The 15963-nt window shown below is 41.4% G+C and overlaps 1 protein-coding gene across 3 annotated transcripts in view; it reads left to right on the top strand.

Moving 5' to 3' along the window:
- The window catches only part of lrwd1 (leucine-rich repeats and WD repeat domain containing 1), an 87997-nt gene that overhangs the window by 69542 nt on the left and 2492 nt on the right, over window positions 1-15963 (top strand). For all 3 annotated transcript variants that reach the window (XM_059973007.1, XM_059973005.1, XM_059973006.1), the window contains exon 15: window positions 12983-13092. In XM_059973007.1, the coding sequence (XP_059828990.1) occupies window positions 12983-13092 (110 nt within the window). The remainder of the gene's footprint in view (window positions 1-12982; window positions 13093-15963) is intronic.

Below are 15963 nucleotides of genomic sequence, written 5' to 3'. Positions count from 1 at the left end.
TCTGACTGTATTGTGTTGTTATGGCTGTATGTAATTGCAACACAAAAAAAGAGATTGGAAGCAAAGGCCATTTGAATGTTCAGGGATTAATGGCTTTGTAATTGAGATTTAGGCATATCAAGTTGTGTCCTGGAGCTGATCTCATTTTCCTTGTAACTTCCTTCAACTCTCACTCTTTTTTTGTTGGTGATTTTAAATATGGTCGCACACAATACTGGATAGAAATGTGGTTAGTTTTATTCAGAGTTGATCAAACAGGAGGTAAATAGACCGGCAAGTAGTTGATGTCTTGATTAAAGAGTCCACTCACAAGTGGTTACTGTCTCAAGTAATGACACCTCTAAATGCATCCTTGCTGAGACAGAACCTGATGCAATAGCTTTTTCTACTTCTGCCATCGTTTCTCTGTCCTTGTGGTTTGTTTAATATATCCATCAATCATCAATTGGGCCATCACAGCTACATGCAACAAATCTCTTCAATGGATTTATCTTGACTGTAGTTCCCTAATTCCATTAACAGGTGCCACTAAAAAGTAATATTCATTTTGTATTTCTGTCCCTTTGTCACATTGTTTCTTAATTTTAGTTCCCAAAATATCTATTCATTGACATCCAGCAGTTTGATCATTTTAGCCCGACGTTCAAGTTTGAGCAGGTAAATATAATTTCAAAATTTGCAGATGTATTCTCTGAAATTTACTTTAAATTTTTAGTCAGATATAACAGTACTTTGTTGTAAAGATAGTAAAACTATATTTCCTATTGGCACTTTTTGAGGAGGTGTGGTGCGATGTGTTGGTATATAACAGGGCATATTGGGTTATCACCATAGGTATTAGACGCTATAGTGTTATAGACAGTTCATCATAGCCCACGCAAAATCAATTAAGAATTCAATGTTTGTCTGATATGGAATATATGGTTCAATCTGAGTTCTTCCCAGAAGATCCACACATAGATCTTTCCTGATTATGTATCTTGTAGTGACAAATTATCGTTTCCTGTACTTAATGTCATCCAAGTAGCTATGTCAAAAAATTGAATCTGTTCCACGTAGAGACGTTGTGGTTTATACAGTATAAAGAATATGGACTTGGTGCACTGTTATTGACTGTGCCCTGTCAGTGCATGCTCAATAATTTCCCCACTAAACAGTGAATGTCTGTGGTATGTTGGAGTGATCATGGAAACCTCATTACTGTCCCTAATCTTTAGAACATAGAAGAGTACCATCTTTTCATCCCAAGGTGTTATGCTGACCTTTTAGGGTCCTCAAATATCAAGATCAATCTAACACTTCCCTCCCATTTTTCTTTTGCTGTTGTGTCTAAGGGTCTCATAAGTATCCCAAATGCATTTGCCTCTGCCTCTATCTCTACCCCTGGAAGTGTGTTCCATGTACCTACCTCTCTGTTACCTCTGACATCCTCTATCCTTTCCTCCAGTCACCTTAAAATTATACTCTCTTGTTTTAGCCATTTTCACCCTGGGATAAAGTCTCTGGCTGTCCACTTGATCTATGCCTCTCATCATCTTGTACATCTCTATCAGGTCAACTCTCATTTTCCTTCATGCCCTAGCCCTCAACTTACCCTCAGAAGAATCTTCTCTAATCCAGGCAGCATCCTAATAATTCTCCCCTGCACCCTTTTGAAAGCTTCCACATGCTGCAAGGAGTGGCATGGCAGTGTAGCGGTTAGTGTTCAGAGCCATCAACCCAGGAGTTTGTACGTTCTCCCTGTGACCACATAGGTTTCCTTTGGGTGCTCTGGTTTCCTCCCAGAGTCCAAAGAAAAACTGGTTAATTATCGAGCTGCAACATTACCTTGTGGCTCCTGGAAATCAATCCTCCAACAAATAAAGGCCAATAAAGGTAGAATGTAGTTGTAGATGGACTGTATTCTGCCTGGAGGTTGGAGATCATTGGTGTTTCATTGGGATCTATTCGGGAACCCCTGATTTTTGATATTTTTATACATGATTTGGATTAGGAAGTGTAAGGGTAGGTTTGTAAGTTTAAATGCACAATTAAAACCATGCACAATTTTAACCACTATCAACTTGCGTGGCAACTTTGAGGGATCTATGGACATGGACTCCAAGATCCCTTTGTTCCTCCACACTGAAAAATCTTGCCTTTGACTGCCTTCAAGTTTGACCTTCACAAGTGTATCACTTCACATTTTTCCAGATTGAACTCCATCTGCCACTTCTCAGCCCAGTTCTACATCCTATAGATGTCCCATTGTAACCTACGACAGACTTCTACACTATCCATAACTCCCATCAACCTTTGTCATCTGCAAACTTACAAACCTACCCTTACACTTCCTAATCCAAATCATGTATAAAAATATCAAAAATCAGGGGTTCCCGAATAGATCCCGATGGAACACCAATGATCTCCAACCTCCAGGCAGAATATAGTCTGTCTACAACCACATTCTACCTTTATCCAAACCTGCCCTTCACAAAGCCATGCTGACTATCTGCTTATAAATCCTGTCTCTTAGAATTCTCTCCAGTAATTTTCCCACCATTGACATAAGACTCACTGGTTTGTAATTCTCAGGGTTATCCCTGTCCCCCTTTATTGAACAAAGGAATAAAATTTGCCATCTTTCAATCTTCTTGTACTACTCCAATGGCCAGTAATCTCTTCCCCTGCTTCCTCTTGTAACCTGGGATATATCCAGTTTGGCCCCAGGAATTTATCTATCCTAAAGTTTTTCAAAAGTTCCAGCAAACCCCCTTTCTTAATGTCAACATGTTGTAGTGTATCAGCCTGTTTTACGTTGTTCTCACAAACGTAAAGGCCCCTCTCACTGGTGAATACTGAAGCAAAGTATTCATTAAGGACCTTTCCTACCTCCTCTACCTCCAAGCACATGTTTCCTCTTCTACCCTTAGTCCTACCCTGACTAAACACCCTCCCGTTCCTGATGTATGGGGAGAAGGCTTTGGGGTTTTCCTTAATCCCACTCGTGGAGGCCTTTATTCATGCTCCTTTCTAGCTTTCTTTAGTCTATTTTTAAGCTCTTTCCTGGGTAACTTGCAAATCTCGAGAGGCCAAAATGATCCTTGCTTCCTAAACTGTAAGTATGCTTCTTTCTTTCTCTTGACTGGATGTTCCACATCTCTTGTCAGCCATGGTTCCTTCTCCCTCCCATCTTTGCCTTGCTTCTGTGGGACAAACCTATCCGGAACTCTGTGCAAGTGCTCCCCAAACAATCTCCACATTTCTGTTGTGCATTTCTGAGTATCAAATCAAGTTTAATTACCATTCAAATTATACATAGATACAGCTAAATGAGACCATGTTCCTCTGGAGCCAGGGAGCAAAACATTCAAAAATACAGGTTTCCCCCTGCTATTCGGAGGTAGAGCGTTCCTTTGAAATGGTTCGTAAGCCGGAATGTCGTAAAGTGAAGAAGCAATTACCATTTATTTATATAGGAAAAATTTGTGAGCGTTCGCAGACCCAAAAAATAACCTACCAAATCACGCCAAATACACATAAAACCTAAAATAACAGTAATGTAGTAAAAGTAGAAATGATCTGATAAATACACAGCCTATATAAAGTGTGGATTACTTTTCTGCAATTATTGCAGCACTGTCCACCGTAGTGAAAATCTCACGCAAGAACTCTCTGCAGAAAGACACGGCGCAAGCGCTCTTGGCAGAAGCACTCTTTCCAGTAACCTTTAAGCTATGAAGCTGCCAAATCATACCAAAGAACACATAAAAACACACAGCCTATATAATGTAGAAATAATGTATGCCCAGTGTAGTTTCACTTACCGGAATCGGGAAGACAGTAAGCACACTGATGATGGTGTGTTAGGCTGTCGTCGGAGGTTGGGGTGGTGGGAGGTAGAGGAAACTGGGGTGTCATCTCATCGTTGTCTGTTTCCATCAGGGCAGGCAGGTCACCTTCTGTGTCTGCTTGTCTCGATGTCGAAGTTCGAGTTTCATCGTCTGCTGTGGCTGATGTGGAAGGCTTGAAAAATGACAGTATGCTTGACTGCTTAGCCTCGTGCATTTTTTTATCATACAGTTCTTTGTAAGTACTCAAACCATCCTGCAAGTATGCCCTAAACCTATGTACCCTTTCAAGATTAAAGTCATACTTTTCAGCAATCATTGCAGTGTTGTCAATCACAGCGAAAATATCATGCAATTGCGTTCAGTTCCTGGATGACTTCACTTTTGGGCCTTTCGCTTCTGCGTTCGGTTCCAATTGTTATCTTTTCCTCTTCATCTCTCAGTTCTTGGTCATGGGATGCCAAAACCTCTTCGACATCATCTTCGTCAACTTCCACAAACCCTTAGCCAAACTCACAATCTCCTTACTTCGTTCACCATGATCGAAACGCTTTATTATGTCTAGTTTCAGGCTAAGTGTAACACCCTTACGCGCTCTTTTAGGCTTCTCCAATACCTTAGAACTCATCTTGCTAATGGATGCACATAATAAATCGACAAAGCACAAATGCTCACAGGCACGTGTTTAAGCAATGCCGGCTAGAATGCAGTTCCGGGGGAGGAGCTTGGCTGCTTGTGCCTTTTTTCGTAACAGTGAAAACACCTTCTGTTAGCAAAAGCAGGTAACTAATGTAGGTCTTTCATAACAGCGAGGTGTCGTAAAGTGAAAATTCGAGGAACGGGGGACACCTGTAATGAGTAACATATCAAGCAAAGAAGCATATTCACTTGACAAAAGAATATGTACAGTCCAAGACCCTGAGCGACAATCAGCAATTGACGGTACAGTCTCCTGGCATACGATCGAGCCTGTCATTCCACCACTCCAACACGGGAGGGCAGCACCAACGGGCAAGGCCAGGTACCAGCCAAACTCAACTCTGCTGTGACGCTTTTGCATCTCTCACCTGGTTTGTAGTAGGCAAGCCGAAGACTTGAGACCTTGTTCTCGCTACAACTGAGGCTACACAGCTCCCATGTCAGCAGTCCCTCCACCTAACAAGGGTAATAAGCCTGCGGCAACTTACTTTATCACTGACCAACTGAATCTCGCCATCTCAAGTAAAATGTCTGGGACAATCTCCCACGGTTACATTGCACCAACTCCAATGCTTCCGAGTAGTGGACAACAACACTATCTGCTGCCAGGCCAGCTCCTCCAAACCCAAACTGGCTCCTCCGAGATCCTGACCAACACCTTCAACACATCGGCCATCCCCTTCAACATCTCGGCCAGCTACTTAGACCAACAAGCAGCTCACTGATGGAGTAGTCCTGCAGTACCTGTTGTTCTTGGAGCGGAATTGTCTTTGAATCATGAGAAAATAAATTTTACAAAGAAAAAGCATCTTTGGTTGGCCCCAAGAGTCCACTATATTTGCACGCACTGCCATCTTAACAGAAGATACATTTTTCCCCAATTTACGCTCTCAAAGTCCTGCTTAATAGCATAATTGCTTCCCCCCACCCCCCCCCCCCCATTAAATACTTTCCCATATTATCTGCTCCTGTACAAGCTGGTCAATAGCTGCTCCCATTAAATTAGTTATCAATTGGCCCATTTGGAAAATGCTGCAACCCTTCCGTTGGCTGCTTCTGACATCAAAGTACAACTGCTGTCATATATATGTGGCCCACATGGAGCTCTTGCTCTCTGGGTTATCGGTGGACTGTGGGTCATACAAACAGTGCCATGGAAAGTTTGGAAGTGTGCTGCAGATATAGGGTCTGGGCACACACTGAGATAAATATCTGTGTAACTTGGCAGTGTGGGTATGATTTCATATTTTTCTCACATTTTCATGATGGGCTGCACTGAGCTGTGAGGTCTGTTCAGTGCCTTTCAAATGGTCTTGTACCCTTCCCCAGGTTTGTGCTTCCCTCCTATCATTTCCTTGACTTGATCTAAATGTTCTATTTTCATTTTGGTTTGGTCTGTTGAACATCTGTCTTATGAATTCATTGAAAACAGGTGATCCTCTAATTTCTTACGTCAGTAAATTGGGTGCATTGTAAGGTAATTAGAGTATTGCACTTGAGGAAAGTTAGAGTAATAATTACAAAAGGGATGAATGCTCTTTCGGCATGTTGATTCTGTTCCCTCCATGTATACTGCCTAATTCTGTAGATGCTCAACAATATTTACTGGTATATCATAGAGATAATCCTATCTGGATGTGTACAATAGAATGGTATGACAATTGCTCTTCCTGTTCCTCCTGTGTTTGCAAGAAACTGGAGAGTTGTGGACACAGCTCAGCACGTCACAGAAACCAGCCTCCCCTCCACGGACTCTGTCTGCACTGCTTGCTGTGTCAGAAAAGCGGCCAAAATATTCAAAGGCTTCACCTACCCGGACATTCTCTCTTCTCCCCCTTCAAAGTGAGCAGAAAATACAAAAAGCAAACGAGGAAATCTGCAGGTGCTGGAAATTCAAACAACACACACAAAATGCAAAAGCCTGAAAGCACAAGGCTCAAAGACAGCTTCTATCTCTCTCTTGATCAGATTGACATATTGATGTGAAATGATCTTTATGGATGGCATGCAAAACAAAAGTTTTTTTTATTGTATGTCGGTTCCCTCTAACTTTTTACAGTTGCGTGGACCAACCATTGTTCTGTGCAGGAAACCTTTACTCAGCCTGAAAACAATGAGCCACCTTAATATTAACATTATATAAAAATAATGTACTTCTGAACCATCTTAATATGTGATTTCACAATCTTCTGAAGGGCTCAATGGACTTAACTCTCAAGAATGCAGCTACGGCACAAAGCGAACGAAGGTACATTGCCGTGGCTGAAAGAGAGGGAGGAGGGGAGGACTCCAAGACAGACTGAAATGACAAGATAGGAAACCTCTTACCCTGAGCCTTGTTATCAAATTACAGTTGCTGGAGAACAAGATTGACACCCTAAGGGTGAGATTGCTGTATTGGAGGGAAATGAGGGATTGCTGCATTCTCTGTTTCACCAAGACATGGCTCACTCAAGACTTGCCAGATTCACCAATTAGACCCAAAGTCTCCTCGATACACAGAACGGAATGGATTGCTGATTCAGAGAAGGCGAAAAGTGGGAGTTCAACAGGTACATTTAATGTCAGAGAAATGTATACACTATACATCCTGAAAATCTTTTTCCTCGCAAGCATCCATGAAATCAGAGGAGAGCCCCAAAAAATGAATGACAGTTAAATGTTAGAACCCCAAAGTCCCCCCAGCTCCCCCCTCCCACGCACAAACAACAGCAAAGTATCAACCCCCCCTCCCCACCAGCAAAAAAGCATCTGCACCCCCCATTGAGCACACAAGCATGCAGCAAAGCATCAATAAAGACACAGACTTGCTCTAGCAAGACCACCATTCACGTGGTATTTCGACATAACACAGGCTCTCCCTAAAAGAGGTATCCCCATTTCACAGCGAGAGGGGAGACATAACGAAACAACTTGTTGATTTATGGTGTTAAAAGTCTATTGCGTCACTTTTTCTGAGCTCTGTGCTCAAAGACCTCGGGTCTCAGGGCACACAGCCAGCAGCCAGCGTGCTGCTTTTGATCTTGTGTGTGTACTCCCAAGGCACATCAGACTATGGCACCAGCCTCGAATCCGCCCGCCTCCAGAGCCACAAAAATCCAGCACCCTGAAGGTGCACTAGTCTTCCAGGCCATGTCCTTGGCATATCGGAAAGCGGGCTGGTCGTGAGGCCCTGAGAGCAGGTCCCATTTCTGCAAAGAACCGAAGTCAGCGTGCAACTCCAGATCAGGGTCTATAAAGAACCCTGAAAAGGGGAAAAAAAAAGAGACATTAAAGATAGAAATAGTCCTTTGTTTTGTTATAAACACTTTGTGGAACTTGATTACAGCAGTTTTTGGCACTCTTTTTTCTTCCAACCTGGAAAATTTAGTTATTAAGTGCCAACTGTTTTACTTACCAAGAGAGTTCTCCATAATCCTGACCACAGTGTGTACACAGCCAAAGACCGATGGTAAGTAGGCACTCGTGGTACTGAGTGCTGCCATCAGAAAAACAGCAGCCTACCCCAAAGCTTTTCAAATCATTGCTGCAGACCTCAATCAGGTTTGTTTGAGGAAATCTCTACCCAATTATCGCCAACCTATCCATGCAATAGTTCAATCACTGCTATACTACCATAAAATACCTACTGTTTGATCTCTAGACTGGGTGTCACTGACGCTATGTCCACCCTAGACCGGATAATTTTGAAAACGCCGGTTTCGTGTAAGAACAATAGGTGTCCACACTAGGCGTTTTTAAAAGTATCTCTGTTCACATTAAGATGGATGTTTGGACAAATCTCCTCCTCCTCCTGGGCATGCACAGGACACATCTGCAAAAAACAACTGAAGAGGAAGCAGTTTACTATTTCCGTTTCCACTGTGGCGTTGTTTATTGCGTTCATGAAAACAATGAAATTCCATGCTCCTGCCACCATCTGTTCTGGTACATCGTGACAGCGTTTTTAGATTTCTCCGGTTACCGCATCCACACTGCTCTGCCCAAGCAGCGTTTTCAGAATTACACACTCTGGAGAGCGTTTCTGAAAATCTGTTTTCAGGGGATGAAAACGCCATTTTAGTGTGGATGGAGGGTAAAAACAAAGAGAAAAGGCCTCGGTTACGGATTTATCCGGTGTTGTGTGGACGTAGTCTGAGTTTTGCTTCTTTTGAGGGGTGGAATGTAGTGTGAAAGGTTAAAACTATCTGTAGGTCAAAAGCTAGTGCAGCCCTTTCATTGGCTGCTTCTGGCATCATGGTGCTTGCTTCCGGCATCAAAGTACTGTCAGTGTATATATGTTGCACATGTGGAGCTCTCGCTCTGTGAGTAACTGTTGGACTGTGGATTACGTGGGCAATGCCTTGGAAAGCTTTGGATGTGTGCTGTAGATAAAGGGCGTGGGTGCACACTTAGATGAGTAGCTGTGTAACTTGTATGTTTTATGAATGCTTTAGTGTTTGTTGATGGATGGTTAAAAGCTTGCCTGTAGTTGTTGGCTTCTGTCTCCTTTAATGAATCAATGAACCTCGTTCTCTGCAGCACCATAACATCCGCTCCAGTGTACCTGTCCAGCCAAGGCTATGGTAAAGGTCAGGGAATTGCGGTTACTGTTCCAAAAAGTTTACCCACCGAGATATCTGTCACCCAGCACACCTTTCCTCAAGTTGGCCTGTCTACATGTTGTGTCGGGAATCCTCCATGGATCCACCTAACAAATTCAGCCCCTATCTAAACCCTCTGCACTGAGGTCACCCATGATAACAAACCTATCATTTTTTCCAAATATTGTCTCCCAATCTGCTCATCAGTCTCCCCAATATGTAAAGTCCATTTCTAGTTAATTAAAATACAACCTCTGCATTTTTGCCAACAATACAATCAGACCATATAACTGTTGAGAGAAAAGCCTCATAGGAATTCATTTCCACGTATACATCAGATTCCATGGGGGGGGGGGGGATGTTCATGTTATGGAAAATAGCAATGAGGTGGTTTGCTAGGATTACAACCTCTCTGTAATATAGTGGTGTACTTTATATTCTATTAACCAATTAGATACAGTCTTCACATTACATTCGGAGGTGGTATTAGAACTGACATTTCAATATTTGAGTTGATCTATGTTTTTGGTTGCATAAAAATATCAGCTAATCGCAAAGCAGAAAATCATTTAAAGGAAAAGTCTTGTTATAATTGCTGTATAAGAAATCCATCCTCATTCAGCAATTCCTGTATGATTAATTTTCACTGAAGAAACATGAAAATGGAGAAATGATTGGAGTTTATCAATCCCTGCCAAGGTTCTACCTATGTTACAGGCATTCAGAGTTCAAAATCTTTTTGGAGAAAACATATGATATAAATGTGTCCTTGGGTTAATCTTGTTTGTGAAGTGTAAGAAACTTCTCATAGCTTTCTTCAATTCTCAGCCTGTATTAAAGTTACAGTCTTTAAATACTGATCAACCAGGAGTTAAGTGTATGTCTTCCTGGAGGTACGGAGTACGCCACATATCTTTTAAATTCCCTTTTTGGTACATTGGTGCCCTTGTGAAGATGATTCTGAGCTCCCTTGAACTCGGACAATGATGCACTCACATTGCTTTTGGTTAGAAGTTCCAGGCTTTAGATCCAGCAACACTGATGAAATCACTGGCTACTTTGGCCTGAATGGTATTAAGCTTTTAGGTAATTGTTCCACTTACAGTCATCCAGGCAAGAATAGAGTATTAATCCAATTAATGTACACTTGGAAAGGAAAGGAAAAATTATTTTTAAAATTTTAAACATTGTCGGCAGGTCTTTATTCCGGGAGATCCTGTCTGATCAGTTTGCTTGCATTTTTGAAATAGGTGACAAAATATATTGAATAGGCAATGCTTTTGACCAGGTTAACAGAATCCAAAACTGTTGTTGTGCTTGATGGAAGAGGATTATAGTTGAGGTTGGTTTTGTGATCGGAAGAACTATTTCTATAACATTGGTACCAGTACTGAGATTCTTGTTTAGTATATACAATACATTAACAATTAGGATGTCAATGTAAGAGGTAAGATTAGTAATTTTGTAGATAACAAAGATCAATGGTGGTGTTGATAGTGGAGAAGATACAGGCAACCCCCACAAAACAGCAGATTTGTAACAGAAATTAACCCTGATGGAATTCACAACAAAATGCAAATTAAGCAACAAATTTTGTCTATTTTTATTGCTTGTATCTCCAAAGACAATGTTTATTCTCAGCAGTAAACTAAAAAAGTCCTATCTGAAAATGTTGCAGCTACTGACCTTTTAAAGTATCTGATTTGGAAATTGACTAGTCAATCTCCTAAGAGTCCCATACTCTACATCAACCAGCCACTATAGCCTTTACTTTGGAAACTACCAAGGTCATAGCTTCTATTAATGCTTTGTAATTGCAAGTTTCCCCCGCTATCCGAAGGTAGAGCGTTCCTATGAAACAGTTTGTAAACCGAAATGTCATAATGTGAAGAAGCAATTACCATTAATTTATATGGGGAAAATTTTTGAGTGTTCCCAAACCCAAAAAATAACTACCAAATCATACCAAATAACACATAAAACCTAAAATAACATTAACATATAGTAAAAGCAGGAATGATATGATAAATATATACCCTATATAAAGTTGAAATATTGTATGTACGATGTAGTTTCACTTATCAAAATCGGGAAGACCACGAGCCAAAGTCGATTTGGAGGAAAAAATTGACACGTACGTGCATACGCAAACAACTGCCCACACAAGGTTTCACGGTCATTGTAGTCTTTCTCGGGGTAAACACACATATAAAGCGAGCGTCTTTTTTCGTAAAAGCAAAAATCCTCCTTGGTTTGCAAAATCAGGTACTAATGTACCTGATTTTGTAACAGTGAGTTGTCATAAAGCAAACGTCCAAAAAAACGGGGGACATCTGTAGTTATTAGTCCGTGCCTGAATATTGTCTAGGCTGTACTGCACACAGCACTGGCCATTTTCTTTTTTTTATTTTGAAGAGTTGTGAACAAATTAAACATTGTACAATCATTAGTGAACATCCCCGTTTCTGACAAGGGTGAAGCAGCTGCTGATAGCTGCAGCTGCTGCTTTAATGTCAAGGGAGCTTACTTGTACCTCACTGCTGGAACTCAGCTCTTTGATCCATGATTTATAATCAAGTTTGTGATGAAGCTTGGAGTTCTAACATTTTTCTGTCATTCATTCTTTGGGGTTTCCTTCTGTTTTGTGGACGTCTGCAAAGAGTAAGAATTTCAGGTTATACGCTGTATACATTCTCTGATATTAAATGGAACTATTGAACCATTGAAGTCTGGACCTGAGTGGTCCTCTTGAACCCCAAATTTGTGAGTAAAGACCACTTGAAAGAATGGTCAATGATGCTTTTAATCACTTTGCCAATGATTGAGAGCAAACTGAGTAGTAATTAGTCAGTTTGGGTCCTTCCTGCTTTTTTTGTGCTCAGGACATCCTTGGAGAAAGTTACCATGCAATCGGGTACACTTCCCTGCTGTTATTGTACTAGAGCAGCTTGGTTGGGGTTGTAGATACTTCTTGAATAAAAGGCTTCAGTTCTGCAATTGGTATGTTGTCTGATGCCGTAGTCTTTGCTGTATCCAATGGTGCCAGCTCTTCGAAGTGGATATAACTAATATTGTTGGAAGAGCTCTTGGAAGGAAGCAGTAGTATCTTCCAGTCATTACTTCTGACTGAACATTAATGCATTAGATGCTGGGTGTGTTCTGGAAGATTTGTACTCCTGTTTATTTAATAGTCCACTCCCATCAATGACTAGACTTGGCACAACTGCAAAATGGTGGTTTGATTTGATGGTTAAAAGATTACTTAGCCTTATCTATTGCATGTTGTTTAGTTGCTTAGTACACTTTAAACCCTATATTACAGCCCCACCAGGCTAATGGCCATTAATATGTTTTTGTGTTAAGATAGCTCACTAATAAGGTTTTGAAAGACGTTTTCGAACTTCCTAGTAATTTGTTGATGTTATTTATCTATATATCTACAAGTCTTTTAATTATAATCATTCATTTAATTGAATTTCATAGTTGCCTGTCAGCATTTTCTTTATTTGACATTTTAATGCAAGTGAAGTAGTCTTAAGTAAAGATCCTAAAACCTTAGATAAGAAAAGTTAAAGAATTGTGTGATACTTATTTATTTAAGCCCATCACCCCTACCAACCCATGAGCTGCTGATAGTAGCTCCAAAGTCCTCTATCCTGGGCCAAGTGTAGTTCATTTTCTTGATGAATCCTTCCTTTCCCAGGGAAGAGCTTGAGTTGGCATTTCTGTAGTACTGGTTGCAGAAGGGATCGAGTTGCCCAGAGCTGTTGCTTTCATTGCAGTGATTGCGACCATTCATGGTGGAGTTGTAAAGTCATGCAGGTGAATGGAATTAAATATAACAATAATTAAGCAGAAGTCTTTCCACAGCTGAAAACTATCTTCTATGTGGCGATGAGAAGGGGGATATTTGGATGTATAATTTGGATGAGTCCAGTACAGAATATGTAACTTCAGGCAAGAAGATCCCACCAATGCAGGTACCTCATACTAATGCAAAGTTAAACAATAATAAGCTTCTTTATGATCATTTGCATAGTTACTAGTTGTAAATATTGACTTCAAATGACTTTTAAATGGCATTGTTCATGGGTGGAATACAAAATGTGTAAAATATCCTGTGATGTTAAAATGAAATATTCTCCTGGAATCCACATATGTCTGAGAATTTAATTTATCTTTTACAGGTATTTTTAATATCAATGTCCCTTCCAAATCAAATCATATTATATATCATCCTGTCAGATGGGGTGGCCTACAAATTTCCTCCGTTTCTTTACTGTATTCTCTATCTTCTATAGTTGCGAATAGTCACATTCTCAATACTCTTAATGATGTGGAGAAACTTTTTGAACTACATCAATCTTCTGTCTGTAAATATGATCATTTGCTCTTGTGTATTACTGACCTCTGGCAGCATAACAGTTCTGAATATGACTTTGTTACAGTGATTCAAGATGTTATCAGTGTGGAATTTTAGTCATCTTTCACTTTTTTTAAGACTTATTTCTGTTCATCTGCTCAACCAGGTGAATGAGCGACTGGTCTGGTTATCAAAGCAGATAAAACAGCTTAGACACAAGGAAATCTGCAGATGCTGAAAATTCAAACAACACACACACAATGCTGATGGAACACAGCAGGTCAGGCAGCATCTATAGGAGAAGCACTGTCGACGTTTCGGGCCGAGATCCTTCGTCAGGACTTAGGCCAGGGACACACACATTTTGTGTGGACTGGGCCAGATCTGTGATCTTAAATCAATTTCTGAGGGCCATACTTGAAAGTCATACTTTATTGTACTCATACATATGCTGTAGCAGATACTTTGAGTGACTTGAAGACTCAAATGCCACGATTCTTACTGCACCCGAATCTTCTCCTCTTCATTCTATCGACAGTTTTCTGCTGTTGTTCACTGCCTCATTACTGCTGTATTTGCTGCCTTCTCGACACTCAGCCTCTTCCCTCTCATTCCCTTATACCCATCCACTCACCAGTGCTGGCTTGGCCCCGAGAACCCTTCAGATAACAGGAGAGCGTGGTTTCAACGGTAACAGTGGGTTCAACTTTAGTTGTTTCGTTTGGCGATGTCACACTGGATGTTTTAAGAGGTTAAGTTACCAGGAACTGTTCTGCCAATAGTTAGGGTAGCAAGTGGCTAGGCAAGTCAGAAACATTCGTGCAGACTCGGATTTAGATGCAAGAGCTGCTGTAGACTGTTTTAGCACCTCTGCAATGTCCCCGCTAATGCAGCTGAAATTTGCAAATCCCTAAATGGGTAAGTGCAGAATTTCCTATATTATGCAGTGCGATCTGCACTGGATTGGCTTTAATTTCATCCTTTTATTTAAAGTGATATAATAAATGTAACTCTACCATGCGGAGAACATTCCCATGGGAAAATGTTGCATTCTTAATGTGTTAGCTTTTGAAGAAATGGTACGTTATTTTTAATAGCAGAACTTGTAAGGGATTATTGTGCATTTTGTGTCCTCCCATCACTGTTTATTCTAGTACTCAGTTAACAGGGATTAATCAGAATCAATGACACAGTATCTGTGATTGTTTAAAAAATGATGTAAGCAAAGGGTGGGTAACTGTTGGCAAGTTAGCTTAACATGCGCAGTCAGGAAAATGCTTGAAGCTATCATTAAGGATGAATTAGCGAGGCTTCTGGGTAGAAGTGGTTCTATCAGGCAGACAGATGAACAGGTCCTGTTTGACAAACTTGCTAGTGTTCCTTGAGGATATAATGAGCCCAGTGGATGGAGAGGAACAGGTGGATGTTGTGTACTTAAAGTTCCAGAAGGCATTCAATAAGGTATCACATAAAACACTTATCCATATTGAAGGATATATGGGGTTGGGAGTAATGTATTAGCATGGATACCACCCCACCAGCCTCCGTGACCAGCACATAATTCTCTAAAACTTCCGCCACCTCCAACGGGATCCCACCGCCAAGCATATCTTTCCCTTCCCTCATCCCCCCGCCCCTCTCCCACTTCCTGCTTTTCAAAGGGATCACTCCCTATGTGACTCCCCTGTCCATTCGTCCCTCCCCACAGATCTCCCTCCTGGCACTTATCCTTGCAAGCGGAACAAGTGCTACACCTGCCCCTACACCTCCTCCCTCACTACTATTCAGGGCCTTAAACAGTCCTTCCAGGTGAGGAGAAACTTCACCTGTGAGTCTATTGGGGTCATATACTATGTCCAGTGCTCCCGTTGTGGCCTATATCGTTCAGACCTGACATAGACTGGGAGACTGCTTATCCAGGCACCTACACTCCATCTATCAGAACAAGCCGGATCTCCCAGTGGCCACCCATTTTAATTCCACTTCCCATTCCCATTCCGATATGTCCATCCATGGTCTCCTCCATTGTCGTGATGGGGCCACACCTTATATTCCTTTTGGGTAGCCTCCAACCTGATGGCATGAATATCGATTTCTCAAACTTGCGATAATGCCCCCCCCCCACCCACCACCATTTCCCATCCCCTTTTCCCTCCTTGCTCGCCCATCACCTCCCTCTGATGATCCTCCTCCCTTTTTCTTTCTTCCGCGGCCTTCTGTCTCTTTCACCAATCAATCCCAGCTCTTTGCTTCATCCCACCCCCTCCAGGTTTCACCTGTCACCTGAAGTTTCTCTCCCCCCTCCCCCACCTTTTAAATCTACTCCTCAGCTTTTTTTCTCCAGTCCTGCTGAAGAGTCTTGGCCTGAAACGTCAACTGTACTTTTTTCCATAGATGCTGCCTGGCCTGCTGAGTTCCTCTGGCATTTTGTGTGTGTGGCATGGAGGAGGATTGGTTAACCAAAAGAAAGCAGAAATGGCTGGCAGTT

The sequence above is a fragment of the Hypanus sabinus genome, chromosome 6 (assembly GCF_030144855.1).
Source record: "Hypanus sabinus isolate sHypSab1 chromosome 6, sHypSab1.hap1, whole genome shotgun sequence".
Lineage (NCBI taxonomy): Eukaryota > Metazoa > Chordata > Chondrichthyes > Myliobatiformes > Dasyatidae > Hypanus > Hypanus sabinus.
This window is presented reverse-complemented; position numbering and strand designations above follow the sequence as displayed.